Source organism: Trachinotus anak, unplaced genomic scaffold (genome assembly GCF_046630095.1).
Source record: "Trachinotus anak isolate AG129_WGS33_773 ecotype Australia unplaced genomic scaffold, CSIRO_AGI_Tana_v1 ptg000045l, whole genome shotgun sequence".
NCBI lineage: Eukaryota > Metazoa > Chordata > Actinopteri > Carangiformes > Carangidae > Trachinotus > Trachinotus anak.
In genome coordinates, this window is record NW_027273896.1 from 451,963 (window position 1) to 468,563 (window position 16,601).

A 16,601-nucleotide genomic window follows, 5' to 3' on the forward strand; every position below is an offset into this window, starting at 1 on the left:
GGCATAAAAACCTAAAAAAAAATAAATAAAAAAAAACATTTGCTTTTAATGTTATTCCATTATCCCATTATACTGTATACATATTCCATGAATAGGACACCTTTTCAGCTATCTTAAACACACTCATAGATATGATGTTTATCCCTGTTTTTCCAGCTGTTTATAATTTTTGCAGAGCAGGTCTCCCAGGACACTGGAGTGCTGTGCATGCTGTTGCCATGGCGCCGCGGATGTCTGCCTCGGTGTGTTGGTGCGCACTCTTTTGCCTTATTTTCTTTGTAAATTCAGTTTCTGCCTTGGTTTCCGGAGCTCTTTCACCAGAGAAGAGCTCATTAATATCAGAGAAACAACTCCAGAGGATCTTTTTTCCACCTTTCTCGACTCACCTGTGGAATTATTGGACATTTTGGTCAGAGGTCACTGACCGTCGCTCTCGCAGTGAAACGCCGGAGGAGAGGAAAACGTGCCGGTGCGCCTGCGCGTCTCCGTCGGCGCGCACTCCGCACACCTCTCCCAGGTATCTTTCTCTCCAAGGTGCGTTCACTGCCCAACAAGCTGGATGAACTTCAGCTACTGGTGCAGAAGAACAGAGACTTTTCTTCATCTTCCGTCCTGTGCTTCACGGAGACGTGGCTGTGTGGATCGATCCGGACTCTGCGCTGGAGCTGGCCGGCTTCCAGCTCTTCAGAGCGGATCGCGACACAGAGCTGTCCGGCAAAACCAAAGGTGGAGGAATCTGCTTTTATGCAAACAGTGGCTGGTGCAAAGACGTGACAGTGATCCTGCAGCACTGTTCTCCTGACCTGGAGACTTTCATCATAAACTGCAGGCCCTTCTACTCCCCCCGTGAGTTCACCTCAATCATCCTGGTCGGTGTTTACATCCCACCACAGGCCACAGCAGATACTGTGTGTGGACCAACCCGGACTCCGTAGTTATTGTCCTTGGTGACTTTAACAAAGGGAACCTCAGTCATGAACTGCCCAAATACAGACAGTTTGTTAATTGCCCGACCAGAGAGGGGAACACTCTGGACCACTGTTACACCACAATCAGTGGAGCTTATCACGCCGTCCCCCGGGCTGCACTGGGCCACTCTGACCATGTGATGGTCCACCTGATTCCCACATACAGGCAGAAACTAAAACTGTGTAAACCTGTTGTGAGGACATCGAAGCAGTGGAGCAGTGAAGCCATAGAGGATCTGCGGGCATGTTTGGACTGCACTGACTGGGAGGTGTTCAGGACTGCTTCCAACAGTCTGGATGAGTTCACAGAGGCTGTGACGTCATACATCAGCTTCTGTGAGGACTGCTGTATCCCATCACGCACCAGGGTGAGTTATAACAATGACAAACCCTGGTTCACAGCTAAGCTCAGTCAGCTCAGGAGGCAAAAGGAGGAAGCTTTCAGGAGTGGGGACAGGGACAGGTTTAAAGAGTCCAAGTACAGGTTTAGCAAGGCGGTGAGAGAAGCTAAACGACTGTACTCTGAGAAACTTCAGCTCCAGTTCTCAGCCAATGACTCTGCTTCTGTCTGGAAAGGGCTCAGACAGATCACTAACTACAAACCTAAACCCCCCCACTCCATTAACGACTTCCGTCTGGCCAACGATCTGAATGAGTTCTACTGCCGCTTTGAAAGACAGTGGGACAAGCCTGACACTAACCTCCACATCAGAGCCACATCAGAACCCCCCCCCTCCTCCCCTACCAAAGGAACGTCTCTCTCTATCCTGGAGAGAGATGTCAACAGGCTTTTTAAGAAGCAGAACCCCCACAAAGCAGCCGGTCCTGACTCTGTCTCTCCATCATCCCTGAAGCACTGTGCTGATCAGCTGTCTCCAGTGTTCACGGACATCTTCAACACCTCACTGGAGACCTGCCACGTGCCAGCCTGCTTCAAATCCTCCACCATCATCCCTGTCCCCAAAAAACCAAGGCCCACAGGACTAAATGACTACAGACCCATTGCCCTGACCTCTGTGGTCATGAAGACATTTGAGCGCCTTGTCCTGTCCCACCTCAAATCCATCACTGACCCACTCCTGGACCCCCTGCAGTTCGCCTACAGAGCCAACAGGTCTGTAGATGACGCCGTCAACATGGCTCTCCACTTCATCCTCCAGCACCTGGACTCCTCAGGGACCTATGCCAGGATCCTGTTTGTGGACTTCAGCTCTGCCTTCAACACCATCATCCCGGCTCTGCTGCAGGACAAGCTCTCCCAGCTGAGCGTGCCTGACTCCACCTGCAGGTGGATCACCGACTTCCTGTCTGACAGGAGGCAGCACGTGAAGCTAGGAAAGCACGTGTCTGACTCCCAGACCATCAGCACTGGATCCCCGCAAGGCTGCGTTCTTTCTCCTCTGCTCTTCTCCCTGTACACCAACACCTGCACCTCCAGCCATCAGTCTGTCAAGCTCCTGAAGTTTGCAGACGACACCACTCTCATTGGACTCATCTCTGATGGCGATGAGTCTGCCTACAGGTGGGAGACTGAGCGTCTGGTGACCTGGTGCAGGCAGAACAACCTAGAGCTTAACGCTCTGAAGACAGTGGAGATGATAGTGGACTTCAGGAAGAGCCCAGCCCCACCCACCCCCATCTCCCTGTGTGACTCCCCCGTGGCTACCGTGGAGCATTTCCGCTTCTTGGGAACCACCATCACACAGGATCTCAAATGGGAGCTAAACATCAGCTCCCTCATAAAAAAAGCTCAGCAGAGGATGTATTTCCTGAGGCAGTTGAAGAAGTTCAACCTGCCAAGGACTATGATGGTGAACTTCTACACCTCCATCATTGAGTCCATCCTCACCTCCTCCATCACCATCTGGTACGCTGCTGCCACGGAGAGGGACAATAACAGACTGCAGCGTATCATCCACTCTGCTGAGAAGGTGATTGGCTGCAATCTTCCGTCCCTCCAGGACCTGTACGCCTCAAGGACTCTGAGGCGTGCAGGGAAGATTGTAGCTGACTCCTCCCACCCTGGACACAAACTCTTTGTGACACTCCCCTCTGGCAGGAGGCTGCGGTCCTTCAGGACCAAAACCTCTCGCCACAAAAACAGCTTCTTCCCATCTGCTATTAGCCTTATCAACAAGGCTAGAGAGCCCCACTGTTGCTGATCAATTGCACCAATCACCAGAAAAAATTCCTTGTATGTGAAAACATACTTGGCAATAAAACTGATTCTGATTCTGAATGAATAACAGCAGGAGTCACATGACGGTCTGACGTGTGAGCAGAAGCGGTTGCTATGGAGACCGGAGACAAACACACCGCCTACTGCTGCTGCCTGCAAAAAGTCCGACAGGTTTGAAGGTGTTTTACTCTCAGTCTTCACAGGTGAGTTTAAACACTTTACACACGGTGCCGTTAAATTCGTTAAATATCGTAAAGTGTCGTTAAATACCAGGAGGCGGTGACGGAGAGCCTGACGTTAAATTCCCGTCTAAACGTGTAAATGAATAAACGTTAACGCTGTTTTACCTCAGCTCAGACTGCATCCATCAGGTCCCACAGATTTATATGTGGAGGAAACTCAACCTGAAGCCAACATGTCAGCAGAGTGAGAGACAGAAAACGATCCAGTGTTACCGAGCACCCGAAAACGTCTTTAACTCCTCACTAGGTTAATGATCTCACTGGCTTTTATCCTTGTGCAACACCTGGAACCACCAGGTGAGTTTCCTCCGGAGCAGCTGACCTGCAGACAGAGAAGCACAGACCTGGTCTGTGTGGACCCTGGTTCAGATTCTTCACAGCACATCATACTTTGAACCTCTGACTCCGCCTCTCTGTGATCACTGTAAAACATCATCTCTGATGGAGCTGATGGAGCTGTGACCTCTCTGGAAGGATGGAGGTGGTGGTGTCAGTGGGAAACAGAGACAGTGTTCAGATGCTGGTGCAGCCTGTTACATCTGTGTCTCTGTTGTATATGAGAGGCAGCAAACCAGCCAATGAATGTGCAGAACAGGGCTGGGTCATGGATTCATCTGGTTATTATTTCCTCAGTTCATTCATCATGATTTTGTCTATAAAATGTCTAGTTTGATGTGGAGGTTTACACTCAGGAATTCCTCCATTGATTGTGAAAAATATTTGCAGAGATTAATTTTCTATGAATTAACTAATCAATAAATCATCTAATGGCTTCAGCTCTAGTTCATTTCTTGTCTACACTCACCTGCAGACACAGGTAGTGAAGACAGGTTAACAGTGGCCTCAGACACACTTTACTGTGTCATAGAATCTGCCTGCGAGAGCTCCTGTACACAGGTGTGTGAGTCTGATCAGTTTACCACAGGTGGATAGAGACATCTGCAGGATAATCAAAGGAAACAGGAGGAAAAAACGTCTGTCAACACAGATCAGGGTGGGAGATTGTTTGTTACCAAACAAGTAGATTTACTCATTTTAAACAAACATAATCAAAGAGTGAACTGAGGACTTTCTGAGGCCACTGTAGTACTGCACATCATCACTACTGCAGGAAACAAGTGTCACCCTGACCCCCCTCAGCCCCTCACACACACCCTGTGTCCCTCTGCTTCCTATGACGCCTGACAGCTGAAACACCGTGTTTGACGAGGAGGGGCCATGCCGAAGAAAGCCAAGAAAGGTGGAGGAGGTAAAAGTGGTGGGAGGAGCGAGTTCCTGCAGCAGAGAGCTCAGGCTGAGGAGGAGATGGCCAAGAAAAGAGAGGAGACACTCACTCAGTTTCTAAAGGTAAATCATCAATCTCAGCCTCACTACTGAGAGGTGCAATGATCGAATGAAGGGAAAGGTTTGCTGTTCCTGTTTCAATTCAATTTTATTTGTATAGCACCAAATCATAATCTACATTATCTCAAGGCTCTTTACAGGGTCAGGTCAAGACCTTACTTTGTTACAGAGAAAACCCAACAGTTCCCACAGAGAGCAGCGCTTGGTGACAGGGGGGAGGAAAAACTCCCTTTTAACAGGAAGAAACCTCCAACAGAACCGGGCTCAGGGTGGGGGGGTCTGCCTGGACCGGTTGGGTTTAGGAGGAGATAAAAAAGGGGGGGTGGGGGGAGGAGAGAGGAGAAAAGAGAGAGAGAGAGAGACCAGGAACAGCTGTGTAGGTAATGGTGTTATCAATAATAATGACAGGTAACAGTGGTTAATAGTAAAGATGAGTAGTGGTGGATCTGGATCCTGCTGCTCCAGAATGAGGACAGAGAGAGGGAGAGAGAGGAGAAGCACAAACTACGGAGAGAGAAAAAAAAATACAAAGTTAATGGCATGAAGTCATCGAGAGAGAGAGAGAGAGAGAGAGACAGAAATAGAGAGAGAGCGCCCAGTGAATCATGGGAATCCCCCAGCAGTTTAGCTCTATAGCAGCATAACTAAGGGATGGGTCAGGACATACCTGAGCCAGCCCTAACTATAAGCTTTACTAAACAGGACAGTTTTAAGCCTGATCTTAAAGGTAGAGAGGGGGTCTGCCTCCTGAACCCACACTGGGAGCTGGTTCCACAGGAGAGGAGCCTGATAGCTGAAGGCTCTGCCCCCCATTCTACTCTTACAAACTCTGGGAACCACAAGTTGACCTGCATTTAGAGAGCGAAGTGTCCTATTGGGAAAATAGGGAACTATAAGCTCTCCAAGGTACGATGGTGCCTGACCATTAATGGCTTTGTAGGTGAGGAGGAGGATTTTAAATTCTATCCTGGAGTTTACAGGGAGCCAATGCAGAGAAGCTAACACAGGAGAGATGTGATCTCGTTTCCTAGTTCCTGTCAGTACTCGTGAAGTCGTGAAATAAGTCGTTTCAACTCAACATGTGGACAAATCAACAAAGCAGCCAAACAAAATGTCAAGTAGATGATTGAACAGGTTGTGATCCTCCATCATTATCATCAGACTGTCTGACTCTCTGTGAATCAGGACAAGTTGGAGAAGGAGGAGAAGAACACTGCAGAGAACCTGCGGAAACTGAATGAAAGCTGGAGGGCGATTCTCCGTCAGACTCGAGACCCTGAGCTCCGTCAGGAAATCACCATCTTCAGTCGGACGTTTGAGAGGCAGCTGGAGGGCCTGGACAGCGTCATCAAGGTGAGCCGCTGCTGCTGTGAGATTCAACCAGGCCCTCACAATGACATTAACCTGTTGACTCTCGGTACACTACATCACTTCCTGTTTGTTTGTCATGCAGGACCTGGCGTGTGACCTGCAGGAGAAGGAGCGCCGGTCGGCTCAGGAGCGCCGCGTTCACCTGCAGCGTTTGGAGCAACTGTGCGCTCTGCATGAAAAACGGATGGTGTTTGTCCAGCAGCACTGGGAGAGCAGCATGCAGCAGCTGAGCTCCAGGTTCAAGTCTGAGGGGTCAGTGATAGGGGCCACAGCGGCCCCTACAGACTGAACAGTCACCATCACTTCACATCACTGCCACCCCGAGTAAACATCACAGCACCTGTGTGAAGTATGACATCAGCAAAGAGCGTTTAATCAGTGACCACAGACAGACACAAAACATCACAAAAAGACACAAAATGACCACAAACAAACATAAAACATCACAAAAAGACACAAAATGACCACAAACAAACACAAAACACCACAAAGAGACAAAATGACCACAAACAAACACAACACATCACAAACAGACACAAAATGACCACAGACAGACACAAAACGACCACAAACAGACACAAAACGACCACAAACAGACACAAAACGACCACAAACAAACATAAAACATCACAAACAGACACAAAATGACCACAGACAGACACAAAACGACCACAAACAGACACAAAACGACCACAAACAGACACAAAATGACCACAAACAAACACAAAACGACTACAGACAGACACAGAGTGCCTACAAAAGCACAATTTGACTGAAGTTTGCAGGTCCAGGAGGTGGACATTTGGACATTTGAAATCAGGTTTAGATGTTGGTTAGATGTCACCAAACCCATCATGGATTATTATTATTAAGACTAATTGTTGGTGTGAACGGTGTGTGTGTGTGTGTGTGTGTGTTTCAGGAAGCAGATGTTGGCTCACTCTCAGCAGCAGCGAGCTGATGTTGAAGACGCAGCGCTCACTGTGGAGCAGCAACACAGAGAAGTGATGGAGGAAATCCTCAGACTGTACGGTGACGCCATTGCAGCGTACCAGAGCACTGTGGAGGAGAGGGTATCTCACAGAACCAGCTCCCCTACCTCCCTGAGCCAGATACGTGACAGGAGTCCTGACCAAGTCTCTGACATCTGTCTCCTGTCACTTCCTCCCACTGTCCAGGATGGCAAAGAGACGCTGAAGGAGACGTTAAAGGAGAAGGAGACACTGGGGGAGGAGAGACTTGAGATCCAGGAGGCTCTGCAGTTCTGCCACAACAAAAAAGAGAGAGTGGGAAACCTGGTTGTCAGAGAGCAGCTTTACTTTCAGATATTAGCTGAAAAAATGAAGGAGGTTAAAGGTCTTCAGGTCAGTGCAGAGGGAGTATACATCTGTTACAGCTGTTCTCTGTATATCATATTGATTTAAAACATATGATTCAGGGCCACATTTGTGTTTGATACAGAGTTCTGCAGAACTGAGTCCTAAAACCTGGACCTTAGTCACATGTCATCACTTCCTGTCCCCTGGTCCTGAGTCTCTGGTTGTTTGAATGTGTTTCTGGTTGATGACTGAAATCAAGTCTGTGTTTAACAGCAGCTCAAGAAGTTTTCAGGTTTGATTCCCTGACATAAAATGTGTTATCACTACACGAGTCACAGACACAGTCTCTGAAGGTCTCTCCAGAATCCTCGTGGACTGGATGATAGAGTATTCTGTCTGCTGCATGTTCAGCACAGGTTTAACGCCAGCTGTCCCTCAGGACGTGTCTCTGTCTCTGTGTCTCTGTCAGGACTCTGTCTTTCAGCTGAGGGTGAAGCTGAACTCCAGTCAGACAGAAAACCAGGCAGAGGAAAAGGAGCTGATGGCCTCCAGCAACGAGGTGGATAAAAAGACTGACCAGCTTCGCCAGCGGCTCGATCAGGGTCGCTCAGCAGCCAGGAAGCAGCTCATCCACCTCACCGTACACAGCAGCAACGCCACCAAGAAACTGCACGCGGTGATCGCCAAGGTGAAATCTGTCACTGTCTGTCTGCAGGCGGCACTCCAGCCAATGTTCCCTCTCAGCTGTGCACTTGCGCAATCGCGCACTGCTCACACATTCTCAGCGCACAAGAAAATCTATACAGCGCATAAAATAAAATTCAACATAAACTGTAAATTAATGAGAGCAATAACATTTTTTTCAGAATCAGAATCAGAATCAGTTTTATTGCCAAGTATGTTTTCACATACAAGGAATTTTTTCTGGTGATTGGTGCAATTGATCAGCAACAGTGGGGCTCTCTAGCCTTGTTGATAAGGCTAATAGCAGACGGGAAGAAGCTGTTTTTGTGGCGAGAGGTTTTGGTCCTGAAGGACCGCAGCCTCCTGCCAGAGGGGAGTGTCACAAAGAGTTTGTGTCCAGGGTGGGAGGAGTCAGCTACAATCTTCCCCGCACGCCTCAGAGTCCTTGAGGTGTACAGGTCCTGGAGGGACGGAAGATTGCAGCCAATCACCTTCTCCGCAGAGTGGATGATACGCTGCAGTCTGTTATTGTCCCTCTCCGTGGCAGCAGCGTACCAGATGGTGATGGAGGAGGTGAGGATGGACTCAATGATGGAGGTGTAGAAGTTCACCATCATAGTCCTTGGCAGGTTGAACTTCTTCAACTGCCTCAGGAAATACATCCTCTGCTGAGCTTTTTTGATGAGGGAGCTGATGTTTAGCTCCCATTTGAGATCCTGTGTGATGGTGGTTCCCAAGAAGCGGAAATGCTCCACGGTAGCCACGGGGGAGTCACACAGGGAGATGGGGGTGGGTGGGGCTGGGCTCTTCCTGAAGTCCACTATCATTTCCACTGTCTTCAGAGCGTTTAGCTCTAGGTTGTTCTGCCTGCACCAGGTCACCAGACGCTCAGTCTCCCACCTGTAGGCAGACTCATCGCCATCAGAGATGAGTCCAATGAGAGTGGTGTCGTCTGCAAACTTCAGGAGCTTGACAGACTGATGGCTGGAGGTGCAGGTGTTGGTGTACAGGGAGAAGAGCAGAGGAGAAAGAACGCAGCCTTGCGGGGATCCAGTGCTGATGGTCTGGGAGTCAGACACATGCTTTCCTAGCTTCACGTGCTGCCTCCTGTCAGACAGGAAGTCGGTGATCCACCTGCAGGTGGAGTCAGGCACGCTCAGCTGGGAGAGCTTGTCCTGCAGCAGAGCCGGGATGATGGTGTTGAAGGCAGAGCTGAAGTCCACAAACAGGATCCTGGCATAGGTCCCTGAGGAGTCCAGGTGCTGGAGGATGAAGTGGAGAGCCATGTTGATGGCGTCGTCTACAGACCTGTTGGCTCTGTAGGCGAACTGCAGGTGGTCCAGGAGTGGGTCAGTGATGGATTTGAGATGGGACAGGACAAGGCGCTCCAATGATTTCATGACCACAGAGGTCAGGGCAATGGGTTTGTAGTCATTTAGTCCTGTGGGCCTTGGTTTTTTGGGGACAGGGATGATGGTGGAGGATTTGAAGCAGGCTGGCACGTGGCAGGTCTCCAGTGAGGTGTTGAAGATGACCGTGAACACTGGAGACAGCTGATCAGCACAGTGCTTCAGGGATGATGGAGAGACAGAGTCAGGACCGGCTGCTTTGCGGGGGTTCTGCTTCTTAAAAAGCCTGTTGACATCTCTCTCCAGGATAGAGAGAGACGTTCCTTTGGTAGGGGAGGAGGGGGGTTCTGATGTGGCTCTGATGTGGAGGTTAGTGTCAGGCTTGTCCCATTGTCTTTCAAAGCGGCAGTAGAACTCATTCAGATCGTTGGCCAGACGGAAGTCGTTAATGGAGTGGGGGGGTTTAGGTTCGTAGTTTGTGATCTTTCTGAGCCCTTTCCAGACAGAAGCAGAGTCGTTGGCTGAGAACTGGAGCTGAAGTTTCTCAGAGTACAGTCGTTTAGCTTCTCTCACCGCTTTGCTAAACCTGTACTTGGACTCTTTAAACCTGTCCCTGTCCCCACTCCTGAAAGCTTCCTCCTTTTGCCTCCTGAGCTGACTGAGCTTAGCTGTGAACCAGGGTTTGTCATTGTTATAACTCACCCTGGTGCATGATGGGATACAGCAGTCCTCACAGAAGCTGATGTATGACGTCACAGCCTCTGTGAACTCATCCAGACTGTTGGAAGCAGTCCTGAACACCTCCCAGTCAGTGCAGTCCAAACATGCCCGCAGATCCTCTATGGCTTCACTGCTCCACTGCTTCCATGTCCTCACAACAGGTTTACACAGTTTTAGTTTCTGCCTGTATGTGGGAATCAGGTGGACCATGACATGGTCAGAGTGGCCCAGTGCAGCCCGGGGGACGGCGTGATAAGCACCACTGATTGTGGTGTAACAGTGGTCCAGAGTGTTCCCCTCTCTGGTCGGGCAATTAACAAACTGTCTGTATTTGGGCAGTTCGTGGCTGAGGTTCCCTTTGTTAAAGTCACCAAGGACAATAACTACGGAGTCCGGGTTGGTCCGCTCCACACGCAGTATCTGCTGTGGCCTGTGGTGGGATGTAAACACCGACCAGGATGATTGAGGTGAACTCACGGGGGGAGTAGAAGGGCCTGCAGTTTATGATGAAAGTCTCCAGGTCAGGAGAACAGTGCTGCAGGATCACTGTCACGTCTCTGCACCAGCCACTGTTTGCATAAAAGCAGATTCCTCCACCTTTGGTTTTGCCGGACAGCTCTGTGTCGCGATCCGCTCTGAAGAGCTGGAAGCCGGCCAGCTCCAGCGCAGAGTCCGGATCGATCCACACAGCCACGTCTCCGTGAAGCACAGGACGGAAGATGAGGAAAAGTCTCTGTTCCTCTGCACCAGTAGCTGAAGTTCATCCAGCTTGTTGGGCAGTGAACGCACCTTGGAGAGAAAGATACCTGGGAGCGGTGTGCGGAGTCCGCGCCGGCGGAGACGCGCAGGCGCACCGGCACGTTTTCCTCTCCTCCTGCGTTTCACTGCGAGAGCAACGGTCAGTGACCTCTGACCAAAATGTCCAATAATCCCACAGGTGAGTCGAGAAAGGTGGAAAAAAATCCACTGGAGTTGTTTCTCTGATATTAATGAGCTCTTCTCTGGTGAAAGAGCTCCGGAAACCAAAGCAGAAAACTGGGTTTACAAAGAAAATAAGGTGAAAAAATGCGCACCAACACACCGAGGCAGCATCCGCGGCGCCATGGCGACAGAATTTTTTCAGTAACTTTCTGCAGTGTAACACAGTGAGTGACAGATGTCCAGCCAATGATACGGTACAGTTCACTTACTCTACGCAGCCAATCACAGCATTGACATTGCTTACGTAGGTGCCCTTCCCATATGCGCCGCGGCACCGTGCAAGTTAGCGAGCTAACAACAGTGCTTTTCATTTTAAGTGGGCCAAATCACTTATATTAAAAGTAAACGAATGGAAATTGCTGCTGTAATTTGATTCTTTTAATAAGCCATGTAACTTGCTATGATCCCAGGTGTTGATCAGGTGTGATACAGGTGTGTGGCCACAGCGTGCACATCTGATGTTGCTCACCATGGTCCTCAGTGTGCTCAGGGAGCTTGTGTGTGCCCAGACACATGGAAAATTAGAGGGAACATTGGCTCCAGCTGCAGCATTTTCTCTGAGGGTCACCTGTTGTCTCTATGCTCCGGTGTTTCAGGGTGAGAGGGTTTTACGTGTGGCTGAAATGTGTCGAAAGCTGGAGAGGAAGCACGAAAAGCTCCTGACGTCATCATCGTCATCACCTGCAGAGAATCACAGATCTGTGACTGAGGAGGAGGAACCTGCAAAGGTAGGCTCTGATTCTGGTCTGAGGTCTCCTCTGGTGCAGTGCACCTGTGTGGAAACAAAGACAGACGGACAGACAGACGGCTCACACTGAGCTCTGTGTCTCTCTGTAGGAGTCGTCTGAGTTTCCACAGCTGCAGCAGTTGACGCAGCGCTTCAGCTTGGCCCTGCTGGTCCGACTCGCTCTGAGGAAACAGATGGAGGATCTGAGCCGACAGAACCAGCAGCTGAGGCTTCAGCTGCGTCAGCAGGTGGACGACATGAGCGTCGGCAACCACGCTCTCCACGCACGCCATGCTCCAATCACCATATCCCAGGCCCCGACCACAACAGTCCCAACGGGCACCAGCCGGCGCCGCCACATCACCAAGGCCATTCAAGTTGTCAAACATTCAGCTTCTCCAAAAACGTCCTGAATCATCTGATACACACAGTGTCATACAGAAAACCTGATCACTGATCAATATTCAGAATCAGTTTTCATTTAAAATACTTGAACTCAAGGTTCACTTACTTATGACATCAGAAAGTCTCTGCTGAGAGAGGGAGTCACAGCACACACACACACACACACACACAATAACTGATCAATAATAATGTTATGAGTTCGTAACAATAATAATTGTGTGTGTTGTGCTGCAGTTCACAATAATTTAAATGACTGATTATTGGTTTTTCCCTGATTAATCGATTAATTATTGGATGTGTGCAGTGTGGAGACACTGACGGGAACTGGTCCAAACTTTATTTTTTAAACGCTGAAAACAACATGAGGAAAAAACCAGAACATCCTCTTCATCATTCACTGGATAATGTGATCTCATTTGCTAAAATGTTTAATTAAGATGTTTGACCCGCTGTGGGTTACAACTAGAGCCTTGTGTTTTTATTTTATTTTCTCTGCCTACATTTGTTTAAACCTGACAATCTTGTAACCATGAACAGTTCCTGGTCTCACAGTGAGTGGATTCATTTTAATATTTAATCCTGATGAGAATAAACAGATGGATATCTGAGGTTTTAGGGAGTGTCCTTTTTGATTCCAGTTTTTTTTTTAATCCACTGTGAATTTGTCCAAAAACCACACATGTGTATGAAACCACATGTGACGTATCAATTGTGAAACAGCACATCACATGTGATAAGTCACGTGTGTTTTGAGTAGGGGAGGTCATCTGCACGTGAGGAAATAAACCCCTGACAATTCCTGTAAAATACAAAACGTACATGTAAATGAGCACAAACAGGATTGTTGCTGTAGTGTGTCAGATCAGTATCTGTGGACCTGCTTTCAAGGACTGTGTGTGTGTGTGTGTGTGTGTGTGTGTGTGTGTGTGTGAGGCTGGAGCCTGAGGACTTGATGGAGGATGAAGAGAAACACAACAAGCTGCAACACACCTGCTGAATGAGTCAGTGAATTCATCTAGTAAGTCAGAATATTTCCAGCAAAATGTAACAAAGAAATCAAATGTAAAATGAGTTATAGTGTTGTAAAACGTGAGGGATTTATTACGACAATATAAATGACTTTATTAGAACGTTAACACTGATGCATCAGTTTGTAGTCAGCACTTAACTGTTGGAGCCGATCTGATCCACAGACACAAGTGTGATCCACCAGTGTACATACGATCTTCAACAGAGAAAAAAAAAGCAATCAGAAAAATACCTCCGGTGGCAGCTCAACGGACTCAAAGATAAAGTTAAGACCACTGATGAGTTCTGGATGAACAAAGACGTTTGTAGCAGCCGGACCATAGACTGTCTTCAGGCTAAAGTCAAGACTCTTGAGGAAGAGCTGCCAGAACAGAGAGAGCTGCAAGACAGACTGCAAGAAAAAAATGACTCTGAGTCGTTGAAGGTGTCACAGCTTCAGCAGCAGCTCTCTCTGATGCAGCAGAAGTACAAGAAGCAAGTGACGAGCCTGGAAAAGCAACTGGCAGAAAAAGAAAATGAGAGACGACAATTCTTAAACTGTGGAGTTCAGAACAAATTAAAATACCAAAACCAGGAAACACACATACTGACACAGGCTCAGACCATAGACAGATATACAGAGACGCCACATTGGTTGCTTCAGCCTGTTGCTGTGATTCATCAACATCACCGCCATGTTTGACCAGTTCAGACTGGTCTGTAAAGAAATACAAGTCAACAGAGGAGCTGTGGTTTTTCTGGATAAAAACCACTATAACATTTACACTTGTTATTACCTTCAAGGCTTTAAGATCTTCATGGAATAAAAATCTAAGTTTAGTCTCCAGTAACGTGGTTAACCTGCGGTGCGGCTGTAAAAATATCACTGATGAGTAATGGATGTGTTTGTGGTGAAATGATTCACGTTCTGACCAACGACAGTGAAAACCAGTCACCTAGCGGCTGATCAGGAGGCGGGAAGAGTCCTGGTGGGTGGAGCTGAGAGAGAGATGTGATGATCAGCCCGGTGGAGCAGACCGACACTGTGGATTTGTGTAGCCTCATCTCCCTCCCTGTGTCCCCAGATACAGAGATTAAAGGATGTGATTTTTATCTTGACTGTCAGATATGTGATATTGTTCTTATCAGTCCCAACATAAAGAGCCATTAATATTACATGATAACCATCAGTGGGGGCTCTGCTGTAACCCTGTCGTGTTTTCATATGAATAATAATATTCACACAGAATCCAACAGCCTCACATACAGCAGTGATTATCATCTCAATAACACACACCTTGTGAAGTGAGTTAATATGTGGAAAGAAAATAAAGTGTTGTTTCTCTGATTCACTGCTTTGTTCTCAATGATGCCTCTCCTTCTCCTAATTCACTCGGTGACTTGCTCAACCACCACTCCTCTCAAATCCTGCATTTCAAAACCTTTAACATGATGGTTAGTGTACCTTTGAACATGATGGTTCAGTGTTGTGCGTATTACCACCTACCAACCTGCAATATTACAAAATACAGCTACACAGGCAGAACTTTTATTTTGAAATGTTTTTATTGACCTTGTTTTGATCCTTCAGTGTTGTATCTTGTACTACTACTGCAAATACTAAGCGAGCAGAACTAATGATGTATTTATTATGAGAAAGCCAAAGTTCTCGGAGAAAACTCACACTGACACGGTAGCATGAAGAATCAAACCTCAGCCGACCAGCTGGGCTCTCCCAGTGATGAAGGAGTTAGTTGGTTGAGGACTCCTCCTGCTTCTCCTTGTTCCTCTTCCTCAAACCAAAGAAGTGGCAGATACTTGCTTTCCTCTGTGCTGGCAGCTCCTGAAGGACTTGTAGAAGTGTGAGAAGCTCCTCCTCCTGCTCCTTCAGATCCTCTTTCTGTTGGGCAGTTTCTTTCCTGTTGGCCTGATTGACCTCAGCCCTGAGATTAGTGACAAGCCTGCAGTTGATTGAGGTCAGAATCTCCAGTTTAGATTTCTGGCCGTCTAGTTCCTTATGTAGGGCTTCCTGCCCAGTCTTCAGCCCCTGGATCAGCTCATCGTTCTCTCACCTCTTCAGCATGAAAAGGTGTCTTTCTGCCTCCAGTTGCTGCAGATGGTTGTATTTTTCCTGCTGCAGCTGCTTATTCAGCTCCAACCTGAAGGTCTGCTCCATCTGAAACACAGAGCAAAGACTCTCTACCTGTTTGGTCTTTTGTCTTCAGCCTGGTAGAGAGCCTGGCATCTTCTGTCTGGAGGACCCGACTGATCTCTTCCTCGGCTTTGAGCTTGGTGACAGGCTCATGCTTGGTTGAGGTCAGCTCCCTCACTTGTGCTTTCAGGTCCTCCAATTCCTGATGAAGGGCGTCCTGCTCACTCCTCAGCTCCTGGTCCTCTCTCTCCCTTTCAGCATGAGACTCTCCCTCTTCCTTGAGTTGCTGCTGAAAGAAATGAAGGTGAAATCCTCTGCCTGTTTGGACAGACACTTGAACTGATTGGTCTCAGTCTCAGCTTGGTGGAGAGCTCACTTACTGTTTCGTCCTGAAAGGAAATGTGTTGCTCAGCTTTCACGAGGTGAGCCTTCAATATGTCTGCCTGGGTGTCCAGGGCCTCATTAACGGTATCACGCCTCCTCACACACTCTGGAGCGAGAGGCTGATAAAAATCATTGAAAGGCCATAGTTGTCACTCTAAGTGATGTTTGGTCATGTTTGCTCAGAGACGTCTTTCAAAGAGCTCTTCTTTCTATCAGATTGGTTCTGGTTCTTCCCATAGTTACCGTGGTAACTTGCTGTTATGGTGGTAACAATGGTGAAAGAATCTAAATCTGTGTCTCAACTCAAGGGCCGCATCTTTCGTGGTCCTTTGTAGTCTGCTCTAAGGAGGATTTTCACCTTGTGTCACCAGCTGTGCCGTTGCCCTTACTGTGGAATGGGTGGATCTTTCACTGCCCAGGAAAAGAAGGAAACATTTCTCAGCCACTTTTGAAGGAGCCTTTTGAAATGTGACAGTCTGGTCGCAGCGTTGTGACACAGTCGTTCTTCAGGTGCAGCCTCTGACGGACGCAGTCCTTGAACTGGGACACAGCTCGTGTCTGTCTGTATTTTGATTTTCTCAATAACCCAATCATCATTTTATTTATTTCATTCATTTATTTGCACATTTAAGAAAATACAATTGTTTAAAAAGATATAAGAACACAAAGACATTCACACATATATACAGACACGTTTATTTACATACACTCGTGTACATTTCTTTAAAATGATAATATAAGAACAGTTACACATGCAAATGAAGACAA

General features: G+C 47.9%; 1 protein-coding gene across 4 annotated transcripts; it reads left to right on the forward strand.

The window, feature by feature from the left end:
• Positions 1–2,625: 2,625 nt before the first annotated feature.
• ccdc65 (coiled-coil domain containing 65) lies at positions 2,626–12,897 on the forward strand. 4 transcript variants are annotated; one of them, XM_071473115.1, is made up of 9 exons: positions 2,629–3,350; positions 4,578–4,736; positions 5,919–6,086; positions 6,187–6,356; positions 7,027–7,177; positions 7,283–7,468; positions 7,893–8,111; positions 11,754–11,885; positions 11,995–12,897. In XM_071473115.1, the coding sequence occupies exons 2-9, from the start codon at positions 4,608–4,610 to the stop codon at positions 12,295–12,297; spliced, it is 1,458 nt and encodes a 485-aa protein (XP_071329216.1). In that variant the 5' UTR covers positions 2,629–3,350; positions 4,578–4,607; the 3' UTR covers positions 12,298–12,897. The 4 variants fall into 4 exon arrangements, with proteins under 4 accessions (XP_071329213.1, XP_071329216.1, XP_071329215.1 ...); XM_071473112.1 differs by having other exon boundaries at positions 2,626–3,350; positions 7,027–7,468; XM_071473114.1 differs by lacking the exon at positions 2,629–3,350 and adding an exon at positions 3,358–3,686 and having other exon boundaries at positions 7,027–7,468.
• Positions 12,898–16,601: the final 3,704 nt, after the last annotated feature.